General features: G+C 36.7%; 1 protein-coding gene across 4 annotated transcripts in view; it reads right to left on the bottom strand.

Annotated features, from left to right (window-relative positions):
* Kif2a (kinesin family member 2A) overlaps window positions 1-12,039 on the bottom strand; it is a 63,649-nt gene that overhangs the window by 11,053 nt on the left and 40,557 nt on the right. For all 4 annotated transcript variants that reach the window (XM_052159999.1, XM_052160000.1, XM_052159997.1 and 1 more), the window contains exons 10-16: window positions 6,639-6,729; window positions 6,137-6,200; window positions 5,176-5,267; window positions 4,354-4,496; window positions 4,024-4,228; window positions 3,138-3,248; window positions 2,376-2,443 (exon numbers count right to left, since the gene is read on the bottom strand). In XM_052159999.1, the coding sequence (XP_052015959.1) occupies window positions 2,376-2,443; window positions 3,138-3,248; window positions 4,024-4,228; window positions 4,354-4,496; window positions 5,176-5,267; window positions 6,137-6,200; window positions 6,639-6,729 (774 nt within the window). The remainder of the gene's footprint in view (window positions 1-2,375; window positions 2,444-3,137; window positions 3,249-4,023; window positions 4,229-4,353; window positions 4,497-5,175; window positions 5,268-6,136; window positions 6,201-6,638; window positions 6,730-12,039) is intronic.

The following is a 12,039-nucleotide window of genomic DNA, read 5'->3' as shown; positions in this document are numbered from 1 at the left end:
TATGAAAACAACTTTTTAAAAATAAAAACAAAATTATCTTAAAGAACTCAAGTGACCTACAATAGGTTTGTGCAATTTCTTTTCTGAAGGAACACACCAGAAGTTCTAATGGAAGCTAGGTAAGAGCTGCTTCCCAGACTCTTCTTTTGTTTCAATGGAAGAGATTTGGGAGGGTCTGGAGGACGGGCTTTCCAGATAGAGTTTGCACAGCCCTAGCTGAGATATCCTCCTGCATCTCTCATGAAGAGATTTTTAAATACTAATAAACTCTGCCTGCCTCTGACTCCCCAGTGCTGGGATTAAAGGAGTGCATCACCACTGCCTGGCCAGGCTTTGGGTATTTTTCTTTTCTTTTTTTTTTTTTGGTTTTTTGGATTTGGTTTTTTCCGAGACAGGGTTTCTCTGTATAGCCCTGACTGTCCTGGAACTCACTCTGTAGACCAGGCTGGCCTCGAACTCAGAAATCCGCCTGCCTCTGCCTCCCAGAGTGCTGGGATTACAGGAGTGTGCCACCACTGCCTGGCTTGGGTATTTTTCTATGTATAAGAATTTATATTTTTAAAAAGATGAAAAATAAAGTTTATTTTGACTAAGTAAGAAAATTATGACAATATTAGAAGTAGGCCATAAAGAATTTTTTCTGTGGGTTGGAGAAATGGCTCAGCTCTTCCAGAGGTCCTGAGTTCAATTCCCAGCAACAATATGGTGGCTCACGACCATCTGTAATGGGATCTGATGCCCTCTTCTGGTGTGTCTGAAAACAGCAAAAGTGTGTGTGTGTGTGTACATTACATATATATAATCTTTTTAAATCATATATAATATGATAAATATTATACATAATCTATTATATATATAATCTTTTTTTAAAAAGAGAATTTTATCTGTAGGCTAATTATAAGTGTAACATCATTATAGACATTTAAACCTTCAGGGGCAGGGAGCAGATCCAGATGAATGGGGGAAAAGCACATGTGGAGTTGTCATCAAAACACTGTAGCCGGGTGTGGTGGTACAGTGGGTGTAGAGGCAGAGGCAGGCGGATTTCTGAGTTCGAGGCCAGCCTGGTCTACAGAGTTGAGTTCCAGGGAAGCCAAGACTACACAGAGAAACTCTGTTTCCTGTTTCTAAAAACAAACAAACAAAAACAAAACAAAACAAAAAAACACTGTACACATGTGTGAGATTCTCAAATATAAATGCATTTATAACTTTATGCTGGAGCAGAGTGTAGTCTCTCAGAGATGGACATGAAACTCAAGCAGACACCCAAACTTCGCTTGAAACTTATTTCTTTGGTGCCCTTTGAATTGGATTTCATTGATCATGACCAAAACTAATCTTTTCTCCCCTGGAGTGTTGGACAGAGAGACTCTGTCACCCACCCTGGGTATATGGTAAATGGTTCCTGTCAGGACATAAGTCATCAACAGAAATTCTATTTCTGGAATTAAAAAAACACAACCAATAAACAAACAAAAATAAAAAATTATGCAAATAATTACTCCAAACAAGAAAAGTGTATGTAGGGGGAGGGGGTAAGGGGGGAACAACAGAATAATAATTCTATCATAACTCACGAATTCCAAGGGCATCTGAAACTATTATGACTATAAGGCAAAACACTTAATAGTTCTCAGTGTTTGCATATGTAACAACTCAGTTGTTTACTGAAGTTGGAAATGTTACTGATGTGAATAACATATCCATATGCAGCACCACAGGGAACTGTTATCACTTAAATGAAACAAGCATGCCTATATGTATGGAATTACGTGTGTGTGTGTGTGTGTGTGTGTGTGTGTGTATTTAATTGTATACAATCAGGAATAATTCCAGTACAAAGCAGACCAATTTAAGAAATTAACTCCCTAGTTTCTAATAATATATAAAAATATTTAATATTATATAATTATATAATAGTAAGTAATATAAGAATTTCTATCACTGAAATGTAAAATATTATGAATCATAACTTGTTGGAATAGAAAAATATAATCACATTATGGGACAAAAAGGTCAGTTTTAATAAAGATGTCAGTCTTATCTAATTATATATTTTTTCTTATTTTTTTCAATTTTACAAAACAATTCTAAATAATGTTAGAGAAAAAGTAAAATTTTATTTTGAAACTTTGAAGAAAAAAATGTGATAAAACTTGCCCTATGGAATTCTCTGGTATCTGTGATACAGATTTCATGTCAGAGGTTAGAAATACCATGGAACCGGTATCATTCTGCCTCAGTACCATCAAAGGCTACAACTACAGGTTTGCGTCACCATGCCTGGTTTCCCTAGCAGACATAGAGACATACTATATACTGCTCTAATATATTAAATTTCAAATTTTAAAATGTAGCAATCACTTTCATACCTATTTGCATATCTTAATGTATTAAGAGTATTTTCACAGGATGCCATTCCTGGAGAGATTGTGGCAATCTATAGAGAAAGTAAAGATAAAATCATAAATAATCAAGACAATAAATATGACAAATAGCTCAGTAAGATCTAATCTTACAATCTACTTTTAAATGTTTATATCAGTATCTAACGCTAAGATCTATTTATTACATATAACCATTATAAAATCTAGTTACAAATTTTCTCAAAGTACCAGAAAGTCATTTAAAATCCAGCAGAAACTGAAGGCGAACACTGAGAAAAAGGAACCGTACAGACTGGCTCTCCACCTATTTTTACTTTACTAATGGGATAGTATTCTTCCAGAGACAACACCCCAGTAATATCACACAAGACTACTCAAGTCTCTTTAGGAACTAGAGTTCCTGGTGAAAGGTCATTTGGAAGTGGAGAGCTAGCAGCTGGAAAAGGTAAACTGTCCTGTAAGAAAGACAGAGGAAGACTAAGGTTGCACAAACCTCTGGTTGATTATCTAGCTTGCCATGAATACAACAACTGTAAGCAACACAGCGAAACGCATGAACTGCAATATAATACTTTCCACTGAACTAGTAGGAATCACATCTTAAATGTAACCTATCTAAACAGAAGGGCAATTAATTATAATTAGCAAAAATCTAAAACTTCAATAGATATTTTTATTCCTTCAGTATAAAAACAAAATCAAATCCAAAACAAACAAACAAACAACAAAAATCCCAAGGCAACTTACCATGCAAGTACGAGAATTTTCACCTATGAAGGAGTCTCTCAACACCTGAGTGAGTTTACTTGCTCGGAAAGGAGTATGGGGTTTATTTCTACCTAAGGCTCGGATGCACTCCTAAAAAACAAGAAAGCACTTCTTACCAACTACGTTTTATTAAAGAGTTATTTTAGTGAGGTTTCTTAAGGTCTACTGAGCTCTGAAAAGTCCAAATTTTACAGTATTTAACAATGGTTTATTAAATGTTCATTCAAGAAAATGAGTAACAATAAAAGCAAACCTCACTTGTTCTAAAACCTGAAAACATGACCGTGTTTAAATTTCAGGCAACAGGAACGTTGTAAGAAGTTCAGATTTTAAAATGGAATCCCCAAAGCTACAATGGTCTTATTGTAATCCAATTTCTGATTTTCTAGTAAGGGGAAAAATATAATAACCCTTTAAATTATTTTGGCCCAAGTTTCACTTATTTGCTTTTGTCAACAGTATTCTGCTTTTTATTTTTTGTTTTGAGCCATTTTTCACCGGCTCCTACCCACTTTAGGGTTGCTGCCTGTGGGTCTTTAAGAGGCTCACACAGCAGGGTAAAGGAGCTCTCCGTGAGAACCAGAGGACACTGTATACCTTCTTTTTGGGTCCTGTCTGATAGATGGGAGATTTTTCTTTGCTCAATTCCATAGCTGTTTGCACCACTATGAAAGCCAGGCTGACTATAGCTCTTTAACAATCTAGCTAAGCAACTAGCTAGCTAGCATAGAGACAGCCTGTCAGTTTTTCCCTTTAACTTGTTTAAGAACAACAACAAAGATATGTGCATGGAACAATTCTATATACAATAAAATCTGTAACTTCCAGTATGATAAGAGGCCATTCACAATCACACCGGACATACCTTGAGTGCTAAAAGGCTTTTATTGATTTCAGCACCTTCAAGCCTGGTCTGCCTGTCTGCACTGGAGGTGTCAGCTCCTCTCTCGTTCCCAGCCAGGTCAATGAGAGAAAATTTACCATGTAGCTTTCCCTTCCTTCTCAGGATGATTTGAAACACAGCATGACTCCGAGAAGAATGTGCATTGGCAGATGTTTGACCAGATGTTCTACAATGTGATTAAGGACATACTGACACATTAGCGCTCTTATTTACATGCTATCCATAGTCATCTTTGGCGTTGCTAGCCCGCTAGGTGCACAGGGTCCGCCCCGGAGCTCCTGGGAGACTCACCTGCAGCTGTTGCCGATGTCGATGAGCTTCAGCACGTCCTCCACACACTTGACCTCCCGCTCCTGCAGCCCGACCACCTGCACCTGCTGCTTGCCATCCTCGAGGACTCTGAGTTTTGTTTTCCTATTTAATAAGTCGAACACCTGGAGAAAACCATATCTGAATCAGGAAACTAGCTTTAAAAAAAAAATCACCTCTACAAAACAGAGTACAAAAGTAGTAAGGCTAGTATTTTCAGGACAATGTCCAACACTGAAAGCTTGAAAAGGCATCAACTATTATATTTACAATCACATAAATCTTGTGGTAGTGGAGGTCATAAAATAAAGCAATACACTCAATACCACCAAATCGTATACTTAAAAATGGCTAATATATGAATAGACACATGATTTATATAATATATATGTGTGTATATAGTATATATATTAAAAAAAAAACACTTTTTTTTTTTTTTTAACAAAGGTCCGGGAACCGGAAGACAACTCAGTTGGTAAAGTGTTTGCCAAGCAAGCACGAGGACCTTGAATTTGATCCCCAGAAATAAAACAATCTATCAATCACAGTATTGGACACATGGAGATTATGGGGCACAGTGGCCATCTAGCCTATCCTAACTATTCAGCAGCACACCACAGTGACGGACCCTGTCTCAAAAAACACAAAGTACAGCTCCTAAGACATACGCCTGAGGCTGACTACTGGCCTCTGCATGTACACATGTGTAGACACACACACATCCACCCACACAAGTGCGTACCCACATATATGCAGCCATATACCCACTCCGATACACAAAGGAAAACAAAACTTCTCACATACCTTTCCACTATAAATTTCAAAAAATGTTGCATATACTTGAAGTTCTAGTTTCTTATAGTTTGGCTTCTTCAGCATTAAAAAGACATCTCGAGCTGTCGAAAATTTCACATATTTTGTTAAGATACACTTTTATAAATTTCTTTTCTATTTTTAGAATAATCAGTTAATACTAGGTTAACAGTGTCAATAAAAATATTAAAACATTAGTTTGAAAATAATTGAAAAAGTTGTAAAAGAAGCTATTTTGTTTTAAGTCCTATGAAAGGATGCTACTATTTATCCTTGAAAGGGGTCAACATGAAGCTCAGTTGGTAGTGTCTGCCTAGTATGCACCAAGCCCAGAGGTCAGTCTGCAGCACTGCATAAACCAGGTATACTGATATAGCCCAATATAATTCCAGCATTCAGATGTTAGAGAGAGAAGAAATAAAAATAAAAATCCTCAGTTACATAGGAAGATTGAGGTCAGCTTATAGTATATGAGCTCCTATCTCAAGAACTGTGTGTGTGTGTGTGGGGGGGGGGTACGATCCAACAACAATTAGCCACCGCATAATTTATAGTAATCTCTAATAGAGATTACTCTATCTTTTTTTAGTGACCCAATATATTACGTTTTTTGTTTTTGTTTTGTCACTAAGAGTTTAATCTTACATTTCTTTTATGACTTTGTCTTTTCTGAAGCAGGATCTCAGATAGCCATGGTTGGCCTGAAATTTGCTCTGCAGCTGAGATGGCTGTGAACTCAGATGATCTTGCCTTTGCCTAAGTACTAGGGTTACAGGCATGTGCTACCACGCCTGATCATGACCTCACATTTCTTTTCAAATGATCTGAAATCAAACAGTTGACCTAATATGTTGTGTATACTGGACAACAAAAAAGAACAATACAGTCTTATTCAAACAGACCTGAATCATATTTAAGAATATCGTAAACTATGTACGCCAAGGACACTTACCTGCCAATGCGTAAATTCCCTTAGAACAATCCTGGTTCTTTCCTGAGAAGTCACCACCCATAGTCTACGTTTGGAAAGAAAATAAATAGACATTATTCAGGAAGAAAGTCTAAGAATTTAGGTCTTGGGGTTGAGGTGATAATTCAGTCCATAAAGTACTTGCCAAGCAAATATGGGAACTTGAGTTCTATCTCCCAGAAGCCATATAAAATAATCCAAGTACAGTGCAAGTACAGGACTGTAATTCCAGCCTGGGAGAGTGCAGACAGGAAGGGGCCCAGAGCTCCCTGGACAGGCCGTCTCGTTTACCTGGTAGTTCCAGACCCAGGAGAAACTTGTCTCAAAAACCAACTGGATGGCTTCAGAAGGGCAACACCTAAAGCTGTGCTCTAGCCTCTACATTCACATGCACACGCACAGCCAAAACCTTTAGGAGTGTAATTAAACTATAAGAGGGAGACCATAGCAGCACAGCAGGATACAACTTTATCAAATTACTTACATGAGTTTTTCCACTTCCAGTCTGCCCATAAGCAAAGCATGTAGCCATGCCCCTTTCAAATATTGTTTCCACTAGTGGTCTAGCAGTAAACCTTAGAAGCAAAATGAAAACGTATGTCACAAATATATAGTTAGACAAGCAACCCAAGTACAATAAAGTATATTTCATTAACAAAATATAGCAGGAGTTTAAATATTAGATTGGTAAAGCACAAACTTATGCAAACAAACAAAAAACTTGCTTTGGACCATGAATTTTTAATCAAAACACTTTTATCAAGAAAAACAGAAAACATGACAACACATTTTGGGGCCATTTTATGTCTATTCTTACAGTGTTAAAATAAAACCCTTGCTTTGGGATTCTACAAACTCCTGAAAGTATGTTTTGCATTCTGTTGGCTGTGAGAGTGGTTTCCTTCCAGTAACTTGTCCAGATGCTTGAGAAGGCGGCAGCTGGTGAACAAGAAGCCAGGGGAAGATGATAGAGGAGGCAGAACTTTACAGCCCAATTTTTTCAGCTACTCAGTGTACATGTAAACTGTGTGTCAGGGGTAGTAGAGAACTGGGCCCTTGCTATTGGCCCCTGCGGGCTACGGGCCCTGCAGCTTTTGGTGCATCTCATCAGTTTGCTGAACAGCTCCTCAGATGTGTCTTCTCCAGGACCCAGAAGGCAGTCGTCTATGTCATCAGCAGCAGAGCAAGCCCTGAGCTTTCTTGGGTCCACCTTTGGATTTGAGGGGTGCAGCAAAGCTTGTTCTTGGTGCAACCACTGACCTGGCCCACTTTTTGTCACATAGCATAGTCAGCTTGAGAACAGTCCATGGTTGCATTCCTGTGGTTGTTGTTATCTCATGAGCTTATAATGACATCTAGTCTTGTCACCTTTCCAATATGCTTCAAATGTTGAACATGGAAGACTGATTTATAAATGGGAATACGAATATAAACAATTATAAAATACTGAGCTTTTAGCTGATAAGTCTTAAAATGGCAACAAAAAAAATAAGCTTTTAAAAATATATTGAAAAAATTCACTCATATAATTAAAATTAAAAAGTGGGAAAAGGATAAGAAATGCATCTTTATTGAGCAGAACACTAACCAGCATACTAAAACACAAGAAGTGCCTCATATGCCTTTGTTAGGTTTTTCCCCGGCAACCCTGAAGAAGGTACAGAAGAAGAAAGGCAGGAAAAAGATCTAGTCTAATGAACTATGAATAAATCTGAAGAATGCCCACGTCAAAAACTGTGTGATGTCTTCAGCCACACAGTTAAACAGAGTATAAGAGCTGGGTACTGGGAAAGTTAAATGCAAAATGTTTATTAAATCTATCCTACAAAAATACCTATAGCAGCATCAAAAACTAAACCTATACTTTGTAAAATGGGGAGGAAAGAAATATTTGAAGAAAGCTAAGAAACAATTTCCAGTTTTGATTACAATTCCCATTTTATTTTTTATTTTTTTTAAGTATTTATTTATTATATGTAAGTAAACAGATCTCTTTATGGATGGTTGTAAACCACCATGTGGATGCTGGGATTTGAACTCATGACCTTTGGAAGAGCAGTCAGTGCTCTTACCCGCTGAGCCATCTCTCCAGCCCCTACAATTCCCATTTTAAATAGATACTTCAAAGTGTACCTATTTAGTATTCCAATGTCCGTTAATATTCTCTAGTTTACTGGCCTAAGATCACTGAAGCTCGTCTAAACGGTATTTCTTTGGTAACATTTCCAATTCTTAGGATTCTCATTACCTCTATTTTTTTGTTTTCTGGGAATTTTTATATAATAAAATTAGGAAAGAAACCATAGCATCTGAATAAATGCACAGATATTTCAACATGGAATATAATAGGAATGCTATAAAACTCTGTTGTAGAGGCTGATCCTGTGCCACAGTGTTCCACACCCAAATACGTCCCGGAGAGAGCAGGTCTCTCAGGAGGGCTGGAAAGCTTATGAGCACAGGTAAGACCACCCCTTCTGCTCCGAGGGACCCCTCAGAGACAGGAGCCCTCAGGAGACAGGAACCAAGGAGCAGTCTGGGACAGGATCCTTCCAGTTTCTGTCTGCTCCAGAAGAGAGCTGATCTCCCAGGAGTGCAGACACACCAGTGAGCACAGGTAAGATCATCACTTTTGCTCAAATTCCTGACCCATGAGGGACCTGCCCAGAGCCAACTGAACACAGGAACCAAGGAACCATCCAGGAGCTAAAAATGAAAACAGAATCAATAAAGAAATCACATAGGGAAACAACCCTGGAAATAGAAAACCTAGGAAAGAGATCAGGAGTCATAGATGTAAGCATCAGCAACAGAATACAAGAGATTGAAGAGAGAATCACAGGTGCAGATGATACCATAGAAAACATTGACACAACAGTCAACAAAAATGCAAAATGCGAAAAGCTCCAAACCCAAAGCATCCAGGAAATTCAGGACATAATGAGAAGACCAAACCTAAGGATTATAGGTATTGAAGAGAGTGAAGATTCCCAACTTAAAGGGCCAGTAAATATCTTCAACAATTATAGAAGAAAACTTCCCTAACCTAAGGAAAAAGATGCCCATAAACATACAATAAGTCTACAGAATTCCAAATAGATTGGACCAGAAAAGAAATTTCTCTCGTCACATAATAGTCAAAACACCAAATGCATAAAACAAAGAAAGAATATTAAAAGCAGTAAGGGAAAAAGGTCAAGTAACATATAAAGGCAAACCTATCAGAATTACTCCAGACTACTTACCATAGACTATGAAAGCCAGAAGATCCTGGGCAGATGTCATATAGACCCTAAGAGAACACAAATGCCAGCCCAGGCTACTAAACCCAGTAAAACTCTCAATTAACATAGATGGAAAAAGCCAAGATATTCCATGACAAAAACAAATTTAAAAAGTATCTTTCTACAAATCCAGCTCTGTAAGAGATAATAATAGGTGGAAAATGCCAACAAAAGAAGGGAAACTACACCCTAAAAAAAGTAAGAAAGTAATCTTTCAACAAACCCAAAAGAAGATAGCCAAACAAACATAAAATAACACAAAAAATAACAGGAAGCAACAATCACTATTCCTTAATATCTCTTAACATCAATGGACTCAATTCCCCAATAAAAAGACACAGACTAACAGACTGTATATGAAAACAGGACCCAGCATTTTGCTGCATACAAGAAATACACCTCAGTGTCAAAGACAAATACTACCTCAGAGTAAAAGGCTGGAAGACAAATTTCCAAGCAAATGGCCCCAAGAAACAAGCTGGAGTATCCATTCTAATATTGGATAAAAGCAACTTTCAACAGAAAGTTATCCAAAAGGATAAGGAAGGACACTTCAAACTCATCAAAGGAAAAATCTACCAAGAACCCTCAATTCTCAACATCTATGCTCCAAATGCAAGGGCACCCACATTCATAAAAGAAACTTTACTAAAGCTCAAAGCACATATTGCACCTCACCCAATAAAAGTGGGAGAATTCAACACCCCACTCTCATCAAAGGACAGATCATGGAAACAGAAACTAAACAGAGACACAGTGAAACTAATAGAATTTAAACAAATTGAATTTAACAGATATTTATAGAACATTTCATCCTAAAACAAAAGAATATATCTTCTCAGTACTTCATGGTGCCTTCTCCAAAACTGACCAACTGTTTTGTTAAGGTCACAAAACAGACCTTAACAGATATTAGAGGACTGAAATAATCCCATGCTTCCTATCATATCACTACAGATTAAGGCTTGTCTTCAATAGCAACAAAAACAACAGAAAGTTCACATACACATGGAAGCTGAACAACACACTACTCAATGATAATTTGGTCAAGGAAGAAATAAAGAAATCACAACCTTTTTAGAATTTAATGAAAATGAAGGCACAATATATCCAAACTTATGGGACACAATGAAAGTAGTGCTAAGAGGAAAACTCATAGCTCTGAGTGCCTCCTAAAAGAAACTGGAGAGAGCATGCACTAGCAGTTTAACAGCACACCTGAAAGATCTAGAACAGAAAGAAGCAAATACACCCAAGAGTAGTAGATAGCAGGAAATAATCAAACTCAGGGCTAAAATCAACCAAGTAGAAACAAAAAGAACTATACAAAGAACCAACAAAACATTCATAAAAGAAACTTTACTAAAGCTCAAAGCACATATTGCACCTCACCCAATAAAAGTGGGAGAATTTAACACCCCACTCTCATCAATGGACAGATCATGGAAGCTGATTCTTTGAGAAAATCAACAAGACAGATAAACCCTTAGCCAGACTAACCAGAGAGCACAGAAACAGTATCCAAATTAATGAAATCAGAAATGAAAAGGGAGCTATAACAACAGAAACTAAGGAATTATAAAAAAAAATCATCAGATCCTACTACAAAAGCCTATACTCAACAAAACTGGAAAATGTGAATGAACTAGACAATTTTCTAGATAGATACCAAATACCTAAGTTAAATCAGGATCAAATAAACCATCTAAACAGCATAACACCTAAAAAAATAGGGGTTAAAAGTCTCCCAACCAAAAAAAGTCCAGGACAGGATAGATGGGTTTAATGCAGAATTCTATGAGATCTTCCAAGAAGATCAATACCAATACTCTTCAAACTATTCCACAAATTAGAAACAGAAAGAACACTACCCAATTCATTCTATGAAGCCACAGTTACACTGCGTATTCTTCCTTGGAGATGGAACGGTTTCTGTCTAATCAGGAACCTATCACAATTTCCTTTCATAGAGGACTACATAAGAGATTTTTTTCTAGTTTTATCATGCTTAATGTTTCAAATAGATTTTAAAAACTGGTTGAGTGCATATTAATTTTAGCTTCAGAAGACATCATGTATATTAAAGAGGCATTTAACTATTATTTTGATTTCTTAAAAAATGTCAATACTGAATCGTATATTTTAAAATAAATTTTATTAGTTTAATAAAAAATTATACCTAAAAAACTCTATTATAACTATTAGAAATAAGAATATTTATGTCAAAAATCTACATAACATAAAAATGTAGGATGTCTATTTCATATGTGTAGGTCTGACTCTTACAAGTTGAATGTAAACTAAAAAAATTCCGTTCACTAAAACAACCAAAAGATGATAAAAAAATAAGCAAAAGTTTTAAACTTTTATTTGTAAACACGCACTAGGTAATGATTTGGACTAGTTAGTAATTAATGCATGAGGAGTATTTCAAATTTTTTAGTACAAGGATTAAATGGAAAAATTTATGTATTCTGTGGATCACATACCATTACTTCTGTTAGTCCTTCCCAGAACTTTTTCTTTCCTTTTATTTTATGTGTCTGAGTGTTTTGTCAATGGGAACCTCTGTGTGCCATCGGAGTACAGTACTCATGGACG

Source organism: Apodemus sylvaticus, chromosome 16 (assembly GCF_947179515.1).
Source record: "Apodemus sylvaticus chromosome 16, mApoSyl1.1, whole genome shotgun sequence".
NCBI classification, from domain to species: Eukaryota; Metazoa; Chordata; class Mammalia; order Rodentia; family Muridae; genus Apodemus; species Apodemus sylvaticus.
This window is presented reverse-complemented; position numbering and strand designations above follow the sequence as displayed.